This window comes from Natator depressus, chromosome 9, assembly GCF_965152275.1.
Source record: "Natator depressus isolate rNatDep1 chromosome 9, rNatDep2.hap1, whole genome shotgun sequence".
Classification (NCBI taxonomy): Eukaryota; Metazoa; Chordata; order Testudines; family Cheloniidae; genus Natator; species Natator depressus.
In genome coordinates, this window is record NC_134242.1 from 28,110,809 (window position 1) to 28,137,248 (window position 26,440).

General features: G+C 43.8%; 1 protein-coding gene across 2 annotated transcripts in view; it reads left to right on the forward strand.

Moving 5' to 3' along the window:
• The window catches only part of CP (ceruloplasmin), a 35,170-nt gene that overhangs the window by 4,366 nt on the left and 4,364 nt on the right, over nt 1–26,440 (forward strand). For both annotated transcript variants that reach the window (XM_074963789.1, XM_074963788.1), the window contains exons 2-16: nt 2,988–3,232; nt 5,272–5,484; nt 6,063–6,236; nt 6,998–7,252; nt 9,273–9,438; nt 10,833–10,972; nt 11,869–12,009; nt 12,145–12,356; nt 13,018–13,168; nt 15,430–15,642; nt 17,379–17,586; nt 20,565–20,704; nt 23,912–24,040; nt 25,155–25,261; nt 26,026–26,242. In XM_074963789.1, the coding sequence (XP_074819890.1) occupies nt 2,988–3,232; nt 5,272–5,484; nt 6,063–6,236; nt 6,998–7,252; nt 9,273–9,438; nt 10,833–10,972; nt 11,869–12,009; nt 12,145–12,356; nt 13,018–13,168; nt 15,430–15,642; nt 17,379–17,586; nt 20,565–20,704; nt 23,912–24,040; nt 25,155–25,261; nt 26,026–26,242 (2,711 nt within the window). The remainder of the gene's footprint in view (nt 1–2,987; nt 3,233–5,271; nt 5,485–6,062; nt 6,237–6,997; nt 7,253–9,272; nt 9,439–10,832; nt 10,973–11,868; nt 12,010–12,144; nt 12,357–13,017; nt 13,169–15,429; nt 15,643–17,378; nt 17,587–20,564; nt 20,705–23,911; nt 24,041–25,154; nt 25,262–26,025; nt 26,243–26,440) is intronic.

The window sequence follows — 26,440 nt, forward strand, 5'->3', positions numbered from 1 at the left end:
CCAGCGGTGCAGTGAGCTGAGGCTGAGCGGAGGGGGAACAGAAAGGGCTGGGACGGGGGCTGGCCTCCCAGGACAGGAGCTCAGGGGCTGGGCACAGGGTCCCGCGGGCTGGATGTGGCCCACGGGCCGTAGTTTGCCCATCTCTGAACTAGGGCAATTGATGTGAGCAGTCATTACATGGGCTATAAGCGTTGCAGGATTTGGCCTAAATATCCTAGTTAACAGTATTAGCACCATGTTGACAACCATGTAATCAAACATGAGTCAGTGCTAGCAGTTTCCCTGGCCATTGTAGACAGGGGCTTTTTAAAAATACACTTGCTTGCTTCCCCTTCCACCCATGACATTGAAGTCTATGGCAAAACTCCTGCCAACTTCAGTGATGGTAGGATCAGGGGCTCACAGTTTTCTTTCAATTGTCACACCTTCAGTGTGTGTGCCAGGCTTACTCATTCTCAAGGCCAGTCTACACTGAAACAAGTTTAGGTTTTATACCATCTCTCCAGGCATACTAACTTGGATGATTTTGCAAAACAAAAAACTAGGGACAGCTTGGATCTGGTTCCTATTTAATATAAGCTATCAAATCTCAAGGAGAATTAGAGAAAAAGTTTTGAATCATCTCTAATAAAATAGGGAACCTGCAAAAGGGCATCTTCCTTTTAAAACTCACAAATTCAAAGGACAGTCCTGTTGTCCTTATTCAGTGGAACCAACAGGAGTGAATTTAAGAGTACATAAATGCTAATACTTGCATCACATAAACAACATCCAACTGAGCCAAAATTTCCCCAACTATAGCCTGTAATCTCTTCCGTAAATACCTGACCCAGGCCAATACTTAGGGAGATAGATCTATAGTTCTCCCTGACTGGCACAGCCTGTATCAGCCACCTCAATAAAGAATATCCTTAATGTTCTTTCTACACCTGAGTAATATCTCTTCTCCACTTCGAGGGACTCAAAAGCTACCGTAACCTAATAATGGAAGTAACAGTTTTATCATTTGTAATGAGATTTAAAGAAATTAAGGTATAAATGTAATATGTTATTTCAATAACTTGTATGCACTTTCCATGTAATTTGTGAGCAACATACACACTGTATTTATGGAAACATAAGAAGAGATGGAGCCAAACTCCCTTGTATTTATATTCCTGCATGGGACAAGGAGATTCAGGGTTTTTTTCTTAGCCAAGTTTTGCTTTAAGGTAAAATAACCCATTTCAGTTTAAGATTCAGGATTAATTGAACCCCCAAGGAGATTACCTAGATTCCTGGGGCTCTGTCTGCTGGCAGCTCAGGGAGAGGCACACTGTCCCTGGTAGGGAGGGGGAGCCAAAGCAAATGCAGAGTCTGCCCGGCAACCAGTAGGGAGCGAGATGCCCCTCCCAGGGAGTTCAGGAAAGGGGAGAAGCCATTTCTGAGTGAGTCTGGAGCCAGCCAGGGCAAGGGCAGGAGTGGCTGTGTGGGGAGCTGGTGAGTCCCAGGCCTCCATGCAGGGTTCCCCCTGAAAACTGGCCTCTAGGGACCTGACAGCAAGATCCCTCAGCTGGGTTTTTCCTTCTCCACTGATGACTCCCAGTTTGTAGAGTTTTCCTGGGAAACTTCCCCAGCCAGGCTGAGTTCGCCCCCCAGCTCCCTCAGTGAGACCAGTCACCACATGGTCAGCTCTGCTCTGGCTGCTAGTCCAGGGCTTCTGCCTGCTGTGAGTGTGTCTGGATGCTGGGCTAGGAGATGACAGTTTGGATTTTAGTATAGTTGTGTAATCTGCACCTTGAGCCCTGCACCCCTTTGTGGTGAGGGGAAATCCTGGGACCGAAGCAGCCTGATTCCTGCCTGAAGAGGATCCCTGCCAGCAGAGATCAGCCCCTCTGCAGTGACTGAGGAGTCCAGAGTCATCTCTGAACCTGAGGGTCATTCATGGAGTTTGTGGGTGCACCATCTTTTAGTTAGTCAGTCAGGGAATTCATTTTGGGGACCCCCTACTCCCTGAACTGTCTTCTCAAGCCAGGGAGTAAGGGTTTGAGGATTTTATAACCTGCTGCATATTAAACCTGTGGAGGGATTTACCACCTTCTCACACTTGTGAGTCCTTTGGGCTGTACTGAACCCAGTTAGCCACACTGCTAAACCACTGCAGAGAAGAATTTTGTGGTCTTAGGTCATCAAGGGCCCTAACAAAGTACGCATACCAACGGAACGCTAATCTTACATTTGCTACGTCAAGTCACGTGACTGGGGAAAGTCACAGGTATTAGCAGCATGGGCACTGGTGACACTAAAAATAGTGTTTTACCCTGTTATGTTATATTTGTCTCCTGTTTAATATAATTATTGTGTTGAATATATGGTATGTGTTTGTGTTATTTCTTGGAAGTCTCCAACTATCTGGCAAGTAAGTGGGGATTACCCTGTGGTTAGAATTTTCCTCCCAAGCTGTCCTGGTGACCCTGCCAGGAAGGAGCAAAGGGGCGTGGAGGCGCACCGCCAAATAAATTCATGGGAAAAAATAAAGAAGATACACCCTGCTGAGTGAGTGGCGGGATCCAGAAGAACCCAGACCTGTCCATCAAAACTTGTAAGCAGATTAGCATTAAAGAAGGTAACCGGGTGAAGAGGTGGAGCTACAAAGATATATTCAAAAAAGTTGAAAACCGTCCCTCATTTTCTTCGAGCATGTATGAAGAACTCAGAATATACCAAAAGAACTCAGAAAATACTATCATCCCCCTATGAACAGTAGGTAGAAAAATCTGTCTCCGTATCAAATGTTTAGTCTCTCCCTTATTTAGATTGCGAGCTCTTTGGTGCAGGAACTGTCTTTTTGGTATGTATTTGTACACTATCTAGCCAATGGAGCCCTGATTCATGATTGGGGCTTCGGGGTGCTATCATGATACAAATAATAATATCCCTGGTGTTTTAACAGATTCATTTTCAAGAATCAGTGTATTCTGACAGGGCTGTGTTTGTTTTCTCTGCAGACAGGCCAGAGTTTTTCTCCAAAGAGGCCCGGACAGAATAGGAAGCACTTACAAAAAAGCTGTCTACACACAGTTCACTGATAACTCCTTTAACAAAACAGTTGAGAAGCCTTCCTGGTTGGGGTTCCTAGGCCCAATTATCAAGGCAGAAGTTGGAGATTTCATTATCGTCCACTTGAAAAACTTTGCTTCTAGATCCTATACTCTTCATCCACATGGTGTGAAATATACTAAAGAAAATGAAGGTAAATTCCAGCTGATTCTGTCCAGATTTTAATCAGTACTTCAAAAGTCCCATTGACTTCAGTGGGATTTCTTGTAGCAATGAAGACTGCTCAAGTAAGTAAAGATTATAGAATTAGGATTTAAGAGAGGACTTAATCAAAAGAAGATAAGATTCAATTAGGGACATTTCTGAGATCACAGGGAAGGTTTTACGAGGGCCAAAATATGAAATGAATAGGAACCCACTAAGGTCCTATCGATCTGCAAAGAGGACAATTTTTGATCAACACTTCAGCAAACAAGGTTGATAGGTGAGACACAGGGCTACTAAGGTAATTTGAATAAAATTGATGTTAACATGGAAAAAGAGATTAAGCAATGGACACTAAATGGAAACCCATTTAACTTCAAATAAAAATACAATGTGAATTTTATCTCTTTAATATGTAACGATAAAGGTATAACTCAAGACATTTCTAGAAGCTACTGTACGTTACTTAGATTTATAGGGCAAAATCCTGCTGGAATACTGTAGTGACTTTAATGCGACTAGTGCTTATTTAATAGAGCACCCATCACAAATGCCATAGATAACTCAAGAGCTGGAACTGAGCCACAGGTGTAAATCCTCAGTTGGTGAAAATTGTCACAGTTCTATTGAAGTCAATGACTGTTGCCCCCATACTAACATTCAGTGGGGTGTTTTGGTTGGCTAGCTCCCAGTACTAAAAGGGGAAGGGTCGATGGGAAATCAGCACCCTGAGACTGACAGTCCCCAGGAACGATGGGGAGGGGCCAATGCTCCAGATCAGCCTGAATGACAGGGTGGGCAGGCTAATCAGGGAGTCAGGAGGCCAGGGGGGGTCCTGTCCTCTGTGTGAACTGGAATTGCCTAGGTCAGACAGAGTGGGGCCGAGCTAAGGAGAAAGCAGGGGCCCAAGCTGAGCTGGGGAGCAGAGCAGTACCAGATCCAGAGGGGCCAGAAAAGAAGGCCAGGGAGCAGGTCAGAGTTGGGAGCAGGGCTGCAGCCACAGAGCCAGAGACACAGTCCAGGGAGAGCAGATCCTGTGCTGGGAGCAGAGCTGCAGCCACAGAGCCAGGTGTGGTGAGCAACTGGAGCCAGCCAAGGTGGGACCCTGGGCAAAGGGCCCAGCACAGAAAGACTCCCCCAGCCAAGGGTTCTTGCAGGCCAGACTGGGAGGGGGATCTTAACCTGATGGGGGGCTGATGCTGGGAAGAAGGGTCCCACCACCCAAAGCCCTGAGGTGTGTGGCCACCCCCAGAGAAAGTGTCCAACCTGCAGCATCCCTGCAGCAGAGCCAGGGCTTGAGAAGGAGGCCTGGGACCTACAAGGAACAGACTGTGAACTGCCCTGACATTCCAGAGACACTGTTTGTAATGTTCCCTACCACAGAGTGGGGTGATGTTTTCCTTTGACCTTTCCCATTTTTCCTTATTCTTTTTTAATTAATTGTGGATTAAATAACTTTTAATAGCATTTGCTTTAAATTGTATGTAATGATCAATGGGTCAGGGAAGTGCTCAGTGTAGAGAGTACCCCAGAGTGGGGACACCCTAGCCCCTGTGCTAGGTGACCGCAGCAGTGCTGGGGGGTCGAGCCCCCCAGAAATCCGGGGCCCAGCCGGGTTACGAGGACTCTGCCAGACAGGAGAGTGGAAGGGGAGCCCTCAAGGGCAGGGAGGTCTCTGGGTAAAGGAAGTGGGAGCGAGGACTCAGATCCTTTCACTATCCCACCTCACCGGGGTAGTGCAGAAGCCAGGAAAGTTTCCCACAATAGCGGGACCATTCCCCCACTTACATTTGGAAGTCTGGACTATGTTACTGCCACAATTAGTCAATGTCAAAGCATTACAGGTGCAGTGTTACTGACTTCTTTTAGATCATGCACAATCTCCATTTTACAGAGTGTAAAATGTCCAAGAGACATCTTCAGTAGCTTTACCTAAAGCACTCACAATCTTGCTTGTAATCTGTCAATCTCATTCCAAACCATGAAGGAGATGTTACCATTGACTGCATTGAATGTTATGTACCCTAGGTGCTTTTTATCCTGACAATACCAAAGATTTGCTAAAGAAAGATGATGCTGTGAAGCCTGGAGAACTGTATACGTACAGATGGGATGTAACAGAAGATCATGGTCCTGCTGAGGGAGATAGTAATTGTATGACCAGGATTTATCACTCACACACAGATGCCCCAAGGGATGTTGCCTCTGGGCTTGTTGGACCTTTGATAACTTGCAGGAAAGGTAAGAGATATAAAATATGTAAACAGCAGGAAGCAGAAAAGTGAAACTTGGTTTCTATTTTCATAAGAGATAGATATTGCTGTGTAATGTTGCTATATGCTTTTAAACAGCGTTTGTATTTCATCCCAGAGTCCGCTGCCTTTGAGTAGGAATCCCTGAGTATAGTATGAATTTGTGCATGTTGAATAATTGATATAGCTTGTGAAGTGATTTGGAATAAGTTAAAATGAAAAGCATAATATGAATATAAGGTATTGAGTGTGAGGGTTTGCACATATATAAAATGTAACGTGAAACCTACCAGTTACACGTACATTATTTTGATTTTATTTAAAGCAAAATCTGGTGAAAAGTCTTTCCTCTCATATTTGGCCTTAGAAATGAGCAATAACTTGTTATCAAAACACTTTTTGTAGTGTCACTCTACATTATCTTTCTCTTAGAAAGATCTGTAGGAGACAGACATACCAACTCTTATTTAAAGGCAACCAGTAAAAATCTACCTTAATGTTACTATAGCTAAGAATTGAGGAAAGGAGCATTTCACTAGCCAGTCTATGAAAATGACTATTTTTCAGGCACACTGGATGGGGGAAGCGATAAACACATTGATGCTGAATTTATCCTTATGTTCTCTGTGATGGATGAAAATTTAAGCTGGTATCTGGATGACAATATTGAGAAATATTGCTCCGAACCTGCCAAAGTTGACAAAGAGAATGAGGACTTCCAGGAGAGCAATAAAATGCACTGTAAGATTTTTTTTTTTTTTTAAAGAACTGTTCATCATGTTGTATCCCATTAACATTCCTTTTCTAGTCTCTAAAAGGTGAGCGATAGCTAGGTTGTATGTTTAATTAAGTGCTTTATTCTTTTTAGATCTTTTCATATAAAAAGTGAAGGTTTACGTCATGCTTCTGCTCCTGTTGAAGTCAATGGGAGTTTTGCCACTGATTTTAGTGTGATCAGGATTGGGGCAATACTTATTCATACTAGAAACAAAAAGAGCAAGTATCTGGCAGGACCAGAGGTGTGGGAAAACCAAAACCATGTAATTGTGACAAAGGGTATATACAGTGGGTCTGAGTCACCTACCAAGCTGCTCAAATTGCTGTTGAATCTGTACTAGCATAGTTTCCCAGACCACTGTAAGCAGAGCTTTGTTTCCTCCCCCCAAGCATTATACCGTACTCCAAAACACAGTCGTTGCTGCTTAGTGTCACCACACAAGCTAGCCTTAAATCTGTCCTGAACTAAACATTCATGAAAAGGACTGATGATCGCACTGCAAATACTAGCCATGCAGATCAGATATGAATTCAGGTTTTGGAACCCCATGGCCTAATGTGAAAGATGCTCAGAATCAGTTTTGGTTAGAGCTCATCTCTACCTTAGTAGTATAGTGGCAGTGATTTCAGTGTTACATGGTTGGCAAGATAACAAGTTTTTGCACAAAGGTTTGTGAGCCCTGTGATGGTGAGTATATAATAAATAGCATTTCTTATTTTTTAAGCAATCAATGGATACATGTATGGATATCTTCCCAATCTCACCATGTGTGAAGAAGACAAAGTGAAATGGCATCTTTTTGGCATGGGTAATGAAGCTGATGTCCACTCAGCCTATTTCCATGGACAGGTTTTTACAGAAAGGAATCACCGCGTTGACTCCATCAGCCTCTTCCCTGCTACGTTTGTTGACGCTCTTATGGTGCCAAAGAACCCTGGGGAATGGCTGCTTAGCTGCCAAGTCAATGATCACATAGAAGGTATGAAATACATTACTGTCTGTTGTATCTTACAATCTACAAGTGAGCGAAGCATACCTGAGTGCTTTATTTGGCATGCCATAATCATGATACAAAAAACAGAAGAGCCACAGTAAACTTTATATAAGTGGATACAAGACCCGAGCCAGAATTGGAATGATCTAACCATTTGAATTAAATGTGCCTGAGCTTACCCTTTACTGAGTCACTTTTGTGTGAACGTTGACATTCAGAAGAACACCATCTGATATATCACAGTCTAGTTAACAAAGCCATCTCACATTCTCAGCAGCTCATCTGGGAATGCATTACGCTAAGGGTTGAACCAAAGCCCAGTGAAGTCAATGAACATGTTGTCACTACTTGGATTCAGTAATATGTGGGCAGGAACTGGTTCAGATTCCAAATGTAGATGAGTAAAGCCATGATTTACACTGGATAAGTTTACCTCTGCTTGCAAACGGGGCAAGCTCAGCCAGTGTGAATCGTAGCTTCTTTTATCTACATTGGTTGCTGGCCACCAGTGGCTGAATTGGGGCTCATTCCAAGTTCAGGCAAGGCCATAGTAATTTATTCCTAAAGGGTGGAGGGGAGTCAGGTAAATTCACATTTTAACCTAGATGTTCCTTGGAAAGTTCCTTCGTTTATCAGAGACAGGGTTTGTATTTCCATTCTCTCTATATATTCCTATAGCTTCCATTATTTATTAACTGTAGCATGACATGCTGTTTATTTCAGCCCAGAGCTTTGCACGGCTCTCTCTCCTTCTCTGACTAGGAATTTCTAAAATAAATCACTGATCAAAAAATCCCTGATTAGAATCTGAGTTAATCGTGTCCCACTAATAGTTTAGCCTGATATTGGTAATCTCTCAGGGGGACTAGTCTACGCTATACTCAGTTATGCTGAGGAATCAAGTTTCAGTATGATTCTCCTGACGTGTTTTAATTATGACCAATTTTTTTTAAAAAAATAGGAGCCTAAAAGGTTGGCTCCTATATTAACATTAGGCACCTAAATAAGTGGCCTGATTTTCAAGAGTGTGAGCATCCAGCTGGTCAATGGGAGCCATTTGGGTGCTCAGCGCTTTTGCAGTATGAACAGGACCTACTTGTAATTTGAAGAATCATTCTGATCTATCAATGCCACTGAACAAGGGGAGAAAAAAAAAAGGAAAAAAGAAAAAGACTTCCATTAATGTCAGTGGGCTTTGGATCAGGACTTTATGTATACTCAATGCAAAGTATGGAAAAAATATCAGGTGATAAATATATTATGAAGATTTATACCATACTTCATGGCCCATTGTGTGGCTTCTTCTCTCCCATCTAAGGCCTGGTCTACACTTAAATGTTTTGCTGACACAGCTACATCAGGCACCCCCAAAAAAACCCCACCCCTTAGACTCCTAACTGATGTAGCTATGCCGGTAAACGCTCTGGTGTAGATGCAGTTATAACGGCAAAAGAGTCCTTTTGTCAGTATAGCTTAGGTTTAAGTTCTTCAGGGAACTGGTTTAAGTTCTTTTGTTGGTATAAACTCCATCTCCCCTAGGAGGGTTTACTGGTACAGTTATACTTGCAAACTGTTTCTAGTTTAGACAAGGCCTAGGAATTTCACAAATGAGTCACTAATTAAGTTCTGAGTGAAAGCAGAGCCAATTTAATATGCTTCAGCCTAGGCAAAATGCTATCTGACAGTCTGTTTTCACTCAATCCTAATCTTATTTGTCACTAATATGAACTGTGCCTTCATAAAACAAAGACATCCTTTACCAGCACGTAGCAGCCTGCATTGCATACTATGCACTAATTTGGCTTGGGTGTGGTGTTTCATGTAGCTTGCTTTTGTCTGTGATTTGTATAACTTGCAACAGTGACTCCCAGGGGAAGGAAACAGACAATTTTAAATGAGAGAAGGAAAAAAAAAAAAAAAAAAAACTAGGGTTCACATAAAATCCCCTCCCACTCCACTTAAGGTTTGTTGTATTTGTATCTCCCTTTTTTCCTCCCTTCCCCAGGTGGTATGCAGGCCATTTTTGAAGTAAAAGACTGTAAAAAACCTACAACAGATCACAATGAATATACAAATGTAAGACATTACTATCTTGCAGCTGAGGAAATTATCTGGAACTATGGTCCATCTGCAATAAACCATTTTACAGGACAACAATTAGTTATTGACAGGTAAATACCTCCTATTAAGTAAGAGAGCAGCTATAGACTATTGCTACAAGCAAACAAGCTTTGTTTACAAAAACTGATTTGGTTTGAACATGCTAAATATACACCGTCATAAGGAGCCACTGATTTTTAAGGGAAAAAAACCCCATTGTTTTCAGTGCTTCTTAAACATTGATTGCAATATATAGCCCATAACAATTATGCCTGTTACTTCCCTTGAGACCTTGAAGCAAGTTTCATTGTAGCATTAATAACTACACTGGAATGACGAAATGTTGTATCACCATATATACACAATCAGGGTCCCTGAAAATTTCAGGACTGGTCATCCATCAGTCTAGGGTGGTAAGAGAATGGGAATCAGTGGCCAGATCCTCAGCTGGTGTAAATTGTCACAGGTCTATTGAAATCAGCAAACAACATATACCAGCTCAGAATCTACCCCTTGTTCTAGATATGATTCTGCTAGCTAAGACTAAGGCCTTGTCTACCCTGCCACTTTACTGCGCTGCAACTTTCTTGCTCAGGGGTGTGGAAAAGCAGCCCCCTGAGCGCTCCAAGTTTCAGTGCTGTAAAGTGGCAGTGTAAACAGTGGGGGGGGGGGGGGGGGTTTACAGCGCTGGGAGAGCACTCTCCCAGAGTTGGTGCCGCGACTACAGAGCCATGTCAGAGTGCCGCCGCAGCAGTGCTTTAACGTTGCTAGTGAAGACATACCCTTAGTCAAGTCATTTAACACCTCTATTCTTCATCTATCAAATGGGTTTAACAACACTTTGTTACCTTCCTGGGCTGAGGCTTAATTAATTAATATCTGTGAAGTGCTGTGAGATCATTGAATGAAAAGGGCAATAACAATTTAAAAAAAAAAATCCCAGAGTAAGCTTTCATGAAATCTGTTTAATTGTTTTTACGGTCTTATTTCTTTGTGTTCTTGTGTAACTCATAATAAAAATACCTTTTTTCCTAAAACCAGAATAAAAATTACAAAGCACTGGCCAGAAACTATTGTTTGTGGGTCTTCTAATGCACTGTGTGCATTAGAGTAACAAGGCAGGATCTCAGAAAAGAAAGACAAGCTGTAGAGAATTTAATGTAGGGGTATGGTAGGCTTTTTCTGCCTACTCATGATTCCTTTAATTGCTGTATCAAGCTATAATATGATCTAGTGGGTAGAGCTCTAAAGTGGGCCTCAGAAGATCTGGGTTCTATTTTCAGCTCTGCTCCTGCTGGGTGACCTTGAGCAAGTCACCTCACCTCCCTGTACCTCATTTTCCCCAAATATAAAACGGGGAGGATACTGCCCTCCTTTGTAAAGCACTTCGAGATCTACTGATGAAAGCACTAGCTAAGAGCACAGTATTATTAAAAGTTGTTTCTATCAAATTTCTTCTGAACAGTGAGTCTCAGACATTTTTTGAACAAAATGAAAAAAGAATTGGTGGCTCTTATAAAAAAGCGGTTTATAAGGAGTACACAGATGGCACCTTCACAAAGTGTAAGAAAAGGCTCCCCGAGGAAGAACATCTTGGACTCTTAGGTGAGACTGTGTAAAACAATTTAAGGCAAAGCTGGAGGAGTTTGTTACCTCTCCGAACCTGCAGCATTTGTAAGCCCCTTGAACATGACTGGTTTGACTGGCAGAGCTTACAAATGCTACTAGCTTCATATGGGAGAAAGGGTGGAAATGACAAGTTATACTGGCACTGAGGGTTAAGTCAGCTCCATGAATGAGCAGGGAGGTGGTGCATGGCATCTGCTACAGAGTAAAAGAATGAATGGTAGGAGGGCAGGTGGTGCTGTCATTGACTGGGTTACTTCTGTTGAGGGGTGAGTGAAGAAGTACATGAACTGAATGGGGGGAGGTAGCGGTAGAGCTGGTGTCTGTGATGGGCAGGATACCAGGAGGAGATGGAAGATGTGCTTGGGCAGCAAAATGATTATAGGGTTGGGGTTACATGTGCTGTTGCTTAGGAAGAATTACGCTTGCTGGGAATTAAATGGAAAAGAGAGAGGGTTCAGACAGTACCTCTATCATTCCCTGTACCCTCTGGGGCTACGGTTAGCTGAAGAGAACACTCACCACAACCCTTGTTGCCACTGTACCTATCTTCCCTTCAGTTTCCTCTGCCTTCCTTTCCTCCCTGTCTAGCCTGTCTCTGCCCCCACAATCATCCCATAACTTCTCCCTTAATGAAAGCTGGAGCCCAGCTGCCTGGGCTGGACTCCAGTGAGTGCCCCCTGCAGCTGTACATGCAGCAGTGTATTCTAGATCCCAAAGCACTTTACAATTGGCTAAGATCCGGGTATATTTGTTAAAGGATTCAAGGAGGTAAAAGATTCTGCTGTCTTCCACAAGTCCTGTGTCAGTCCTTCAGCTTTATGTCCCACCTGGATCAAAACAGTCTGACCATTGAAATCTGTGCTCTTTACAAGGACCCGTCATCAAGGCAGAAGTGGGTGACATCATCAGGGTGACCTTCAGGAACAATGGTAGCCACCCCTTCAGCATTCAGCCTCACGGTGTGAGCTACAGCAAGGGCAATGAGGGCACACTGTACCATACCATCTCTGGAGGTGAATATGGAAGCCAGGAGATTCCTGCAGAGAACAAGCAATTGTATATTTTGATGCATTTGTGATATAAGTAATTGTGTTTATGACTGGGAGGTTAGCTATTGAGCTTGATTTTTAATGCTGATTTTATAACAGGCACTGAAGCGCCTTCTTCACACGTGAGTCCTGGTGCTACATATACGTACGAGTGGAAGGTGTCAGAAGATGTGGGTCCCACCCAGGAAGATCCAGATTGCTTAACCTGGCTTTACTATTCAGCTGCAGATTCAGTCAAAGACACCAACTCTGGCCTTGTGGGCCCTCTCTTAGTATGCAGGAAAGGAACTCTGCTTCCCTCTGGGAAACAGGTAACTCAAGGAGAAAGTGAAAGTGTTTACATCACTCCAACCCAATCTGCTTTCCCTTCCTGAACTGTGACTTCAAAAGCCTGCCAGGCTAAACACACTTTCCTTTGGGGTGTTTTTTGTGGGGGTGAGTGGGAGGATGTTTGTCTTGTTTGTTTGGGGTGGTGGGATTATGCAGAAGAGAACTGGGAATGGGCTATTTCTAGATCATGGTAAGCAGTAACTAAAGATTGTCACTATTTAATGGGTGTTTGTTGGACAGTATGAAATGTGGGGTCCAGTCCAGTTCCTGATGGGCTGACGTACACATCACAAAGCCACCACCACTGGCACCAAGTGGCATCCTGGCTGGCAAATCTCAGCAGGGAGTTCAGGGACTTGAATGATATAGATACTGAGGTTCCTCCTCATCTCTAGAGGTGGTCTCTGCAGGTCAGTAATGGGACAGTTTGACAGAAGCGTGTGGGTAGCTACAGACCAGGTAGGATGGTTAGAGAGTTTAGAGTTCCTCAGATGAAAGGTTCTATCCATCCATCCATCCATATTTATGTTGCTCTCCCTTATGGTAAGTTATATTCACAAAGTAACTTACCAATAGAAGCCCTTTGCTGTCCTTTAGTTTACTCATTTGTATTTTTCTGTTTGCGCTGGTTCTTATCCCCAGAAAAATGTAGACAAGGAGTTTTTCCTGCTTGCTACAGTGTTTGATGAGAATCTGAGCTGGTATTTGGATGATAACATTTTGATGTTTCTAATAAAGCCTAATGACATTGACAAGGAAGATGAGGACTTCCAGGAGTCCAACAAGATGCACTGTAAGGACTTAACTTTATTATAACTAAATAGGCAAATACACCTCTACCCCGATATAACGTGACCCGATATAACACGGGTTCGCATAGAATGCGGTAAAGCTCTGACATGCTGCTCTGAGCAGTGTGTTAAGGGGGCCGGGCTGGGGCCGAGGGGTTCGATAAGGGGCAGAGGGTCTCGGGGGCGGTCAGGGGCTCCTGCCCCAGAGTCTGGAAGGCAGGAACTGTGGGGGGACACTTTTGGGGGCCCCGCAGTCCCAGAGTGGCCCGGGAGATTAGCAGGGGGTTGGAGAAGCCCGCTGCGCTTCCCTTGCCCCGACCCCAGCTGTGTTGCTCGGGGGAGGGGGCTTGGGGGAAGGGATCCTGCCCCGCACTCACCAGCAGCGGCGGAAGCGGAGCAGCCTGGCCCCAGCCCTCTCCACTCCGTCAGCTCCCAGCCACTGTGCTCCGCTTCCCGCCGCAGGTGAGTACGGGGGTTGTCCTTTCCCCAGCGTCCCCGCACTCACCGGCATCGGGAAGCGGAGCGCTGCGGCTGAGAGGTGGTGGAGTGGAGCGGGCTGGGGCCACGTTGCTCTGCTTCCTGCCGGTGAGTGCCTGTCAGGGGATGAGGAGTGTGGATAGGGGTCGGAGCAGTCAGGGGACAGGGGGGTTGCGTAGGGGGTGGGGTCCTGAGGATGATTAGGGACGGGGGTCTCTGTAGGGGGCTGTCAGGGAACAAGGAACGGGGGGGGGGCAAAGAAAGTTTGATAGAACAGTCTCACCTATAATACAGTGAGATTTATTTTATTTATTTTATTTTTTGTCTCCCGAGGACCATGTTATATCGGGGTAGAGGTGTACTTTATACAGCATGTTGTCAGTATCTCTCTCTCACACACACTCACCCCCCTTATCTCAGTTCAAGCAAATTATAGTGTGTACTGAATTACACTTCTACATGTTTCTATATAGAAAGTTAGAGGCTTCATTGAGACTATTTTGAAAATGTGGTTCAATTATTTTTAAGGAATTATTTGTAAAAAGCTCTTTTGCAGTACAACAGTATATAAGTATTTAAAAATGTCTCACTAGCAGATTGCAGCAAGGGACAAGATCGTACTTGGTACAGTTTAACCAACTGGTGTAGATATACGAAGAATATTATTGTATATTAATTAATGCAAACTGAATATTAAGGATTGAGGATTAACATCTTTATAGTGGATCCATTGTATGGTGGATAAAGGTCACTTAAGTAACAGTTTGAGGATGTGTTTGTACTCTGTTATAGTCTACAACTCCCCTAATGTACAGTAAAGTAAAGTATCTTCAAACAGCTTATCTATCGGCCACTGCTTCCCAATTCAGCCCCAGCTGACAAACTGAGTCTTTAACAATGGCATGATGGAGTTTCATGCTTATTGTCCCTCAATAGCTTCTAGATCAAATACATTTAGATTTCAAGATGTGTTCCTCTCCCCCTCCCCAAATTACTAGCTCTGCATGCTCTAGGTGCGACTTGGGCATCAAGTATTTGTTTATTTTTTGTGCCTCATCATCAAATTCAGCAAGCCAATTTTGGTCTCATTGACACCTGTGCAACTCCCATTGCATTGAAATTAGGCCCTCCGTGACACTTGTGCAGCTCCATTGCCTTTGCTAGGTTTGCACAGGTGTAGCTAACTGACATGTAGGCCTGGTCTATACTGCCACTTTACAGCGCTGAAACTTTCTCACTTATGGGTGTGTGAAAAAACACCCCCCCCCCCCTCGCCCGAGTGCTGCAAGTTTCAGCACTGTAAAGTGGCAGTGTAGACAGCAGCACTTTAACATTGCTAGTGAAGACATACCTTTAATTACATTTAATACCCAAGAAGGAATAGAATCCGTTTCGTTCTCTTAGCTGTATTAGCCCTGATGTGATAGCTGAAGTATAAAGCAGTGAAACTGTATTTTAGTCAGTAAAGTCTGCAAATGTGTTCCTGAATACACAGAGGAAGCTGATCTGTTGAATAAAACGGTTCCATTTTCCCAATGGCTTTTCATATCAGACTCATACTTTCAAAGAAAATAAAGTATGTAATTCAAAGTTACTGAATATTTGATTTATAAGAACTAGAAAGTTTAGAAGTTGCTTTGTTCTGACAATGATAGAAGAGGACAATGATACATTTTGCCAGACTAGGAAATCACATTATCCCACATATGTTACTAAATATGGATGCAACAGAGAATGTGTTACATGCACTAATCAGAATACTTTTGGCTTTCACAACTTTCTGTAGCTATTAATGGATATATGTATGGAAACCAGCCTGGCCTTGAGATGTGTAAAGGAAACACTGTTTCTTGGCATTTGATTGGCTTGGGATCGGAGGTTGATATTCATGGGATCTACTTCTCAGAAAACACTTTCCTAACTAAAGGAACAAGAAGGGATACAACAAACCTGTTTCCACACACCACTCTTACAGCTATTATGGAGCCTGACACTGAAGGTGAATAAATGACCATCCTTACCATCCTCTTATATAGTCATCTACCATAGCAAAAGTAATATTAGCAGCTTAGACCAGGAAATTCATTGTTTAATCATTTTATGGCAGTAGTTCTCTGACAATGAACCATGGACCACCAGTAGCCAGTGGAGTCCTCCCAGTGCTTTGCAAAATGACACATTTTAGCAGTAGATTGTGCTTGTACATTATGCCCTGTGAGAGGTGTGTGTAGTTTTGCTTCCCAGAAGCAGCACAGGGAAGGAATCATATCTCAGGCAGATACAAGTCTTTCCCTGTTCCCTATTTCCCATTACTAATAGTAGATTGCTTCCCCCACTTCTCCCTGTGCCAGCTAGGCTGCGCTGGCCAGCACACAGCTGGAATCAAAACTCTACCCACTCCTTGCCTTCTTGCTTTCAGGGGGGTAGTTGGTATGCAGGTCCTTCTGACCCCAAACCCAAGGTGCCCGGAGGTTATGCAGTGGCACAGAAGAGCGGGAAATGGAATCTCCTTGCATCCTTGCCTGGCTGTGTAGGTCAGGCCACAATCTAGTCAATTTGAACCAGGCAATGAGTTGCTAGGCAAAGAGAAGGTGATTCTGTTCCAAAGTGGTCCCCAGAATGAAAGTGTGAGGACCGCCACTTTATGGAGCATTGCTTACTACAGAACATGACGACTGAAAGAAGGTATAAAGCTGAGAACAGTTTTAGATGTTGGCCTGAATCCAAAGGTTCAAACACTTAAATCTTGGGTTTAGGTACCTAAATCCTAGTTTTGGCTCCAGCAGGGTTTTGTGGATCACAATGAACCCTTAAACTCTAGGCTCTTAAACTCACTCAGTGACTTAAGTTTTCAGGCTGGAAGTTCCCTCTACCTATGTTTCTGTCTCTGGGCAGGAACGTCTCCCACCTAAGCTCCAGAACAATCCACAAACCAAGGGAAGACAGGCATTCAGCTGCCTATGTTGTCCACGGGGCCAGATCTGGTAGGCAGCCTCTGACTACTAAGTATTTATTCACAATAGAACACTCATTGGGTCTCAAAGAGAGAGAAAAAATGACTTTGTGGTTAGGAAATCCACCTCGGAAGTGGGAGACCCTGGCTCCAGTACCCCTGCTTCAAATCACTCTTTCATTATTTAGCTATAGGGAAAGAGCTTCACCAGGACAAACTGGGAGAGCCCCACATCAGAATATCCCATAGCTCAGTGATTAGTGCACTTTCCTGAGAGGTCAGAGACCGCTGCTCAAATCCTTTCCCCCACCTCTGGCACAGAGGGAGTAAAAACTAAACTTACATCCTAGACAACCAGCTTTAACCAATAAGCGGGGGGATCCCCCACCACTTACAACTGTTGTGTATGTAGTGGGAAGCTACTGAGGTGCCCAAATTGCTTGACTCCTCTCCTGGGAATTGCTAAACAGAGAGATTGGGACCTTCCTTCGGTACCTATTTCTGTGAGAGGGCTGGGGGCTAGCACAATCTAAGGCCTCAATTCTGCCAGTATTTACACGTGTTTAACTTTACTACTGAGTAGGACCATTGGACAAGCACCTTGCATGTTGCTAGAGCTTATAGTCTGTGCTTCAAGGAGTTTACAGTCTAAATCAACACAGGTGACACAGCACAGACATAGAGGACACATAGATTGAGGGTTCCTATCTGTGCAGGTTTTCTTTTAATCTCCTTGCTTGTTATGTGTGTGTCTCTGTCTGTCTGTCTGTCTCTCTCTCTAGGGGTCTTTGAAGTGGAGTGCTTGACAACAGATCACTACACCGGGGGCATGAAACAGAAATACAAAGTGAAAAAATGCGATTGGTGGAATCTGTTTCCATCGCTATATTTGCATGAAAAGACTTACTATATTGCAGCAGTGGAAGTTGAATGGGACTATTCTCCCAACAGAACATGGGAACATGAGAGGCATGAATTCCATGAGGAAAGGTAATAATGAATATCCAAAAACCCCATCACCAACATATTTGAGACTAATTTAGGGCACGTCTTCACTAGCAACACTAAAGCGCTGTAGCGTTGCTAGTGTAGTCACGGCATAGCACTGGGAGAGAGCTCTCCTAGCGCTCTTTTAAAAAACAAACACACACAAAAAAACCTCCACGAGGGGAGTAGCTACCCGTGCTGGGGCACTGTCACCTTACAGCACTGAAACTTGCTGCGCTCCCCTTTTTTCACACCCCGAGAGAGAAAGTTGCAGTGCTGTAAAGTGCCAGTGTAGACAAGGCCTAATTTGTTATGGTTATGGGTGGTGGGCGGGAGGAAACTAGCCCTGGAAAGAAACTAGCCCAGGCATGTCCTGGTGGGCCTTGTGTCACAGGGTTGAGCAATCCCAACTGTGTGGTGCTTCTTTTACAGAATTGTAAAAACCCTTGTTTACAACTCCCCTGCTGATTAATGGTCGTGTAACACCTGCCGGGGTGTGGCTTACCACCTTTGTTGTCACTAAAGAACTAGCAATGGAGACTCCCAAACTTACAACATATTTCAACAACCATACAGCAAAAGCTGAATTTCATACCCACTAATGATATACGTATTTTGACGGAACAGTAGGTTTCAGCAGATCATGACCTTTTCTATAACACCTCACATGACATACTTTGTACAAAACATATATCATAATTACATGACACTGGTGAATATGGGGGTGTTGAGGTACGTAATGCCACAAACACTTATATGTAACATCTTACTTACTTGCTTGGAGAACCCCATGCACGCTTTAGATGGTAAACATTTACCAAGGAGAATGACCCTTCTCTTCTTTACTTCCCACATATGTATAAATTCCTTTATTTTAAGGAGAACCCTATAACCAGACCTGCATCACTATGAAGCCTTAGCCTAGATGGATTACTACTACGACTATTCTTATTGTCTCAGTCAGCTGGTTGTTTAGTTTGCCCCAGTTATGAGCTCATGTCAGTGAGAGCTAGGGTGTTTTGTGACTGAGTCCCAGCCGTGGTATTCACTGCCTACTAAAAATTTGTCCGGCTTCCAATTCCAGGCAAGGCTATTGAAATATACCAAGTAATTGTTTATATTTACACCTGTTAGTTTGCTCATATTTTCATTCAGCTGTCCCCACACCCGCCATTTCATTGTTTTTTCAATTAACTACCCTGTTTTCCAGCAATTCTCAGTCCATGCAGAGCTCTGCAGGCTTCTTCCTATCCTTGGGGACATTTGGGTCTGGGTCCACAAAGGGATTTAGGTATTGGGACATTAAGAATTGCAACACCTAATTTTTGAGCACCTTGAAAATTACTGTAATCCACAAAGACTGAGTTATAGCTGCCCAGGTTCCCTGTACAATGAATGGGAAGAGATAGATACCTAAATATGGGATCCACAAAAGCCAGTGTGGGGAGCCATCTAAGCTAGCCAATAGGAGATGCCACCAAGGGGGGGTCCTAAGCCATGCTCCTCCCACAGGGTCAGTGCTGTGACACAGAGGCCCAGTGGTGCCAACTGCATTACTCTGTCAGCAACTCCTAATTGGCCTGACAAACTCACTACAACTAACACATTGCTTTCATGGCATTCATCCATAAATAGCATCTTTTAAAGTATCAGATGAAAGCTGGTATCACACTGCTACAGCTCACGAAAGCTTATGCTCAAATAAATTTGTTAGTTTCTAAGGTGCCACAAGTACTCCTTTTCATATTACCCTTTCTCACTCTTAAAATCTTAACCTTTGTTAACTTATACTTGCTTTCAGTATAAACAGATTACAGTGCTGAGGTGTTATAATGGAGCTGATACTCAGTTGAATCAAAGAAGCTGGTGCATGTATACTAACAAACCTGATAATTACTGAGAGTGTCTGTGGAGGGGACTGGACACAACAGGGGGATAGACGCTTCTGAGGTGTCCGGGGCCTAGAATACACCAAGTATTAATCTCCAAGGCAAAGCAAGGGCTCGCAGAGCCCTGAGGATTTTGTTTTGGTGGCTAACGGACAGTGTCAGGGAGCTGACCCATGCATGAAGTTTAACATCAGCAAGACTCTCTCACTGAGGAGGGGGGTTGGGAATCACAGAATCACAGAATATCAGAGTTGGAAGGGACCTCAGGAGGTCATCTAGTCCAACCACCAGCTCAAAGCAGGACCAATCCCCAATTTTTGCCCCAGATCCCTCAATGGCCCCCTCAAGGATTGAGCTCACAACCCTGGGTTTAGCAGGCCAATGCTCAAACGGGGGGAACATGGTGACCCACAGTCCGGGGTACCCTGAGAAAGTGTCACAGGCACTGAATTGCAGGCTGCAGCGAGGCACCTCTCTCTGCTTGCAGGGATGCTGGAACAGTTTGCATTGTGAGGGTGCTGAGAGCCATTTAACCAAACCATAAATCCTGTATATGATAGAAACCGCTTCTAACCAGGGGTGTGGCAGCACCCATGTCTGCTTGTGATCCAAAGCTGGGAGCCCCCCTCCAAGATTGAGGCGGTTTAGGTGCCAAAGCCGCTTCTGGCGAGAACAGCTTCTGTATCAGCCTAACCCCAAACAGAATGACCAGGGTCTCAGCTCAGCTGGGTACATGGGCAGGGACCCACTGTTTAAATACACAAGTCATTCAGGTCCATTGAAGTCAATGCTCACCTGCGTAAGTACCCTGCTGAATTTGAATCTTTGTAGTTGTAGGCCTCCTGATCTCTGCTGAGATTCTAGCTTTTTCCCAATGGCTGTTTTCTTTATGGTCCAGAGGCACATCACAACAAAAAATATTTGTACAGTAGAAATAGCCAATTCAGTGGTACATTTACTGTAGTATTTAGCTGTGTTTGCAATTTTATTATGGTTAACTGTACAGGGTCCTGACATACTGTTGTGAAGGATGCTGTAAGAACATAGAAAGAGGCTTTTATTGAATTCCTGAGTTTGTCTCCTTTCCTCTAGCCCTGGAAATCCATTTTTAAATAAAGAAGATAAGTTCATTGGTTCGAAGTACAAGAAAGTTGTTTATAGGGAATACACAGACAGCACGTTCAGCACTCCCAAGGAAAGGGCAGAGGAGCAGCAGCATCTGGAAATTTTAGGTATGGTCATAATAAATTTAGACCTGACAGAAATGCAGACTTTATGAATCCGAATACAGTGATTGCTACTCTACAAGACAAACTAGAGAGTAAGCAGAACAACACTGGGCCTGCTTCTACTCACACCAGTATACCTCCATCGGACTTGAATGTAATTAGTCCTGATTTACATAGATGTAAGTGAGATTGGACCTGTGTTTGCAGTAGAAGAGGAAATCCCAATTTGTGAACGCATGCATTATATTTAAGGTACATACAGCACTGTTTTCAAATTTGGTCTAAGATTGGACAGCTAAATCCATACGGATTTCAATGAGAGCTACAGATGCTCAGCACCTTTGAAAGTTAGGCTACCTACTTAGGTGAGTCACGTCAGACACAGGTTTGAAAATATTGGTCAGAGTAATACATCAGCTGTGTCCATTAGTTGAAATCATCAGTTGTTTTCAAGCTGCTGTCATACACCTTCAACTATCACATTGCATTATAATCTGTGCTTCTGGGTGCAGTTGTGGTGTGGGAGGGGGTACAGGCTCTGGGCTGGAGCCAGAGATGAGGGGTTCAGGATGCAGGAGGTAGATCCAGGCTGGGGCAGGAGCTAGGGGTGCAGGGTCTGGCTGGGGTGTGGGCTCTGAGGTGGGGCCAGGGATGAGGGATTTGGGGTCCAGGAGTGGGTTCTGGGCTGGGGCAGAAGAGTTTGGAGTGTGGGAGGGGGTTCCGAGCTGAGGCAGGGGGTTGGGACACAGGAGGAGGTGAGGGGTGCGGGCTCCAGGCAGTGCTCACATCAGGCAGCTCCCCGCAAGTGGCGAAGTGTCCCTTGGCTCCTAAGCAGAGGCGTGGCCAGGCGGCTCTGTGCGCTACCTCCGCCCAGGTGGCCACCCCTCCACCTAGGAGCCAAGGGACATGTCGCCACTTGCAGGGAGCCGCACGCAGACAGGTAGGGAGCCTGCCAACGGGACTTTTAATGGCCTGGTCAGTACCAGGTGTCGAAAACCGGACACCTGGTAACACTAACAGTGGGTCATACTGCAAGGTGAACTGTCAGGAGGGAGGTTACTAGTAGAGTTCCACAGGGGTAGGTCTGCTAAAATCTTTTAAACATTTTTATTAATGACCTTGGCACAAAAAGACAGTGTGTGCTAATAAAATTTGCAGATGACAAAAGTTGGGAGGTATTGCCAATATGGAGAAGGACTGGAATATCATACAAGAAGATTTGGATGACCTTGAAAACTGGAGTAATAGGAGTGGGATAAGATTTAAATAGTGCAAGGTCATGCACTTAGGGATGAACAACAAGACTTTTTGCTATAAATTGGGGACTTAGACGTAACAGAGGAGGAGTAGAGGGACATGGGTATACTGGTCAGTCACAGGATGATAATGAGCTGCCAATGTGATGTGGCCATGAAAGGCTAATTCAATCCTAGTCTGTTTTAGGCGAGGTATTTCCAGTAGAGATAGGTAAGTGTTGTTACCATTGTACAAGGCATTGGTGACCACCTCACCAGGGATACTGTGTGCAATTCTACTCTCCCAGGTTTAAGAAAGATGAATTCAAACTAGATCAGGTGCAGAGAAGTGCTACTAGGATGATCAGAGTAATGGAGAACGTGCCTTACTGGAGGAGACTTAAGGATCTAAGGGTACGTCTTCACTACCCGCCGGCTCAGCAGATCTATCGGGGATCGATTTATCGTGTCTCGTCTAGACACGATAAATCGATCTCCGAATCGACGCCTGTACTCCACCTTGGCAGGAGGAGTAAGTGGAGTCAATGGGGGAGCCGCCGCGATCCACTCACCGCCGTGAGGACAGCCAGATAACTTGAACTAAGATACTTTGACTTCACCTACGCGAATAGCGTAGCGGAAGTTGCGTATCTTACTTCGAACTCCCCCGCTGTGTAGTCCAGGCCTTAGCTTTTGTTTTGTTAAGCTAAACAAGCCAAGAGGTGATGTGATTCTTCTCTGTAAACACATCTGCGGGTATGTCTACACTGCCCGCCTGATTGGCGGGCAGCGACCGATCCAGCGGGGGAGGAGGGGTCAATTAGATGCTATAAATCGATCCCCGAGCACTTTCCCGTCAACTCCTGTACTCCCCTGCCGAGAGGCACAGGCAGAGTCAACGGGGGAGCGGCAGCAGTCGACTCACCATAGTGAAGACACCGCGGCGAGCAGATCTAAGTACGTCGACTTCAGCTATGTTATTCACGTAGCTGAAGTTAAGTAACTTAGATTGATTCCCCACCCCCCCTCACAGTGTAGACCAGGGGTTTGAGAAACACCAGGGAGGGAGAGGAGTTATTTAAATTAAGGGCCAATGTTGGCGCAAGAACAAATGGATATAAACTGGCCATCAACAAGTTTAGGCTTGAAGTGAGACTCAGGTTTCTAACCATTAGAGAAATGAAGTTCTGGAACAGCCTTGGGTGTGGGTCAGTGGGTGCGGGTCAGTGGGTGCAAAAAGCCTTACGTGTTTCAAGACTGAGCTTGATAAGTTTTATGGAGGAGATAGTAAAGTGTTCCCTACAATGGCATATACCATTTGTGTCTATTAGCAAATATCTCCAGTGGCTGGAGATGGGACACTAAATGGGGAGGGCTCCAAGTTACTAGAGAGAATTCTTTTGGGGCTTTGAATGGTGGGTCTTTCCCACATGCTCAGGGTCTAAATGATCTTCATACTTTGGGTCAGGAAGGAATTTCCCCCCAGGTTAGACTGGCAGAGACCCTGGGTTTTTTTGTCTTCCCCTGAAGCATGGGGTTCTGGTCACTTGCTGGTTATAACTAGTGTAAATGATGGATTATCTGTAACTCAAAGGCTTTAAAATCAAGGTTTGAGGACTTCAGTGACTCAGCCAGAGGTTATGGGCCTATTGCAGGAGTGGATGGGACAGGTTCTGTGGCCTGTGATGTGCAAGAGGTCAAACTAGATAATCAGGATGGTTCCTTCTGGCCTTAATCTGAGTCTAATAAACAATTTACAATTATTACACACACACGATTTGTGCTTACTGAATCTACTCTTTCCATAATGAATAATTCACCAGGTTTGGACTCAGTTTTCCTGGGCTAGGTATTAGAGTAGAGACCTCATGCCTACTTCTGCTGCATGTTCACACATAACACAAGAAGCGGCCTTTTTACTAGTGTGACCATCTTTAGAGCTGGGAAAGATTTGTCTTTCTTTTCAACACAACAGGTCCATTGCTTCTCGCAAACGTTGGCGATAAAGTTACAATTGTTTTTAAGAATTTGGCCACGAGACCTTATTCTATACATGCCCACGGAGTGAAAACGGACAGTTCCACTGTTGCTGTAACTCAGCCAGGTAAACCATATCACTTACTCCACTGTGCTCACAGCAAACTTCAAGCTATTTAATAAAGGCTTAGGGTGGGGGGAAAAAACCCAAAAAACCCCTTCTTCCACTCAGCCACTGCAATTTTACTAAGGTGGTATTGCTTTCATGAAAATACAATCAGTTATAATATTTTCATAGAACTATTAGTTAATTAGCATTTAACGCTCCTCATTTACAATTATTGCGCTGTATCTTAAGCTATGCTACACTTACAATGCAACAGTGGGACAACTGCAGCTGTGCTGGTATAGCACTTCAGTGCTGACACTCACTACAGTGATGGAAGGGGTTCTCCTGTTGCCATAGTTAATCCACCTCCCAAGAAGCACTAGCTAGGTCAACAGAAGACTTTGTCCATCAAACTAGCGCTATCTCTACCGGGGGTTAGGACAGCTTAACTAAGGAGTTTGGATTTTTCACAACCTGAGCATCGCAGCTGGGTCAATTTAACTTTTTAGTGTAGACTTGGCCTTAGAAATACAGTGCCTGATCCTGCAGTCACATTTCACAGTCCTTAAACAGGCAAGTCTCCCATTGAAGAAAATAGATTTGGCAATTTAAGAACAGCATGATTTGGCCTGTGCAATCTCTGTTATTTCAAAAGTTATTCTGGGTTCTCTGTCTTCTTCATAGAATGCAGGGTTCCTTTGTTAAGAAGTGGCAGAACTGAATAGTGCCATCACACAAAGGGATCTGAGCAAGAGTTCAAGTATCTGCAGAAGGGAAATAACAACAAATGAGTCAGCCACAGCTGCACTCAAGAAGAGGAAGTTCATGGCAAAAATAAACTGTAAATTAAAATACCATCTGTTTCAGGACAACTTCTTAGATAACTTTTCCTGAAGGGCAATGAATTGTATCATGCCCTGGGTTGTTTGTTAAAATATCCTGCAAAGCATGATTTCATTGTCAAGTGAGGACGGGGGAAAACCCCCATCAACTTGGTCAATTTTTTAGACCTAAAATCCTTGACAACATCCTTTGAATCAGTTGCCATCAGCTTCTTTGAATAAATAAAGTTGTGGACTGGGTGAACAAAGTGAATACACCTTTAAAATACACTAATATGTACTTAATTCAGGTGAAACAAGAACCTACATCTGGAAAATCCCTGACCGATCTGGTTCTGGGAAAGGTGATCCCTCCTGTATTCCTTGGGCTTATTACTCAGTTGTGGATAAAGTTAAGGTATGTTTCTAATGACAGTTAAACAAAAATTCCTTTACAGTGAAAAGGAAAGGAGTTTGAACTCTTCCATTTTCTGTTTTCTCTGATGAAAGCAAAGCCCCTGCTACCTCTGCTATTTAGACAGACTTATTACTTTAAAGGGCATAATTCCATACTGAGTTACTGGTTTGTAATTTCACTGCATTCCTGCTATTATGTACTGGTTAGCCTAAACTAATATTTAAAGCAACCATCCTAAAAATCCTTGAAAGTGAAAGAGCTGATTACATTAATGGAGCAAATATGTAATTGGTCATTTGCATGGAAAACTGCCACATGCAAATTGAGCACAACAGTGCAAAAAAAAAAAAAAAAAATCTGAAAACAGAGGGTTATTGCATGTGTGTTTAGTTGAAGTCACCCTGGAATGGAGACCAAGTACAAAAATATCTCTAATGAATTTTGGAAAGAGAGACAAGCAAGTTAAAACAGGATTAAAATTGAAGCTGTTTTGTAACATTAACTCTAGCACCAACTACAATAGACGGAGAGAAGAAACAGTCGCTGTTTATGCTGTATTGCACCTTGTGCTGCCCCAGGATTAAATGAATAACCCTCCTCTTTATCTGTGAGATTTCCTCGTTCAATTGTCAATTACCAAATGCCAGCAGAAATGCATTCTCATCCTCGGTAGTGATGTTGTTACTAATGAGTATTCCACTCCGCTATTAAAGCCCATTCTACTTAGATAAGACACCATGAGAATTTTGTTTTTGTGTTTTCAGGATACGTACAGTGGATTAATAGGGACGCTTGTTGTCTGTCCCAAGCAGTATTTGCCCACATTTCTGTTGAAAAAGAGAGTTGAATTTGCTCTTCTTTTTATGGTTTTTGATGAAAACGAGTCTTGGTACTTAGATGAAAATATCAAAACTTATTCTGCCAATCCAGACAAAGTAAACAAAGAAGATGAGGAATTTATTGAAAGCAATAAAATGCATGGTACGTTTCCCAGTTTCATTTCACTGTATCTTTGAAATCTGTGGCTGTCAAATTTGTTTCTGAAATCTGTGATCTTTTGGTTCTGGGTGAATATGTGACTTTCCAAGTTTTAATGGATGTCCAGTTATCAGGCCCAAGCTTTACTCAGACAGGCAAGAACCCTTATTCGGCAGGACAGCACTTAAACATATGCTTAAG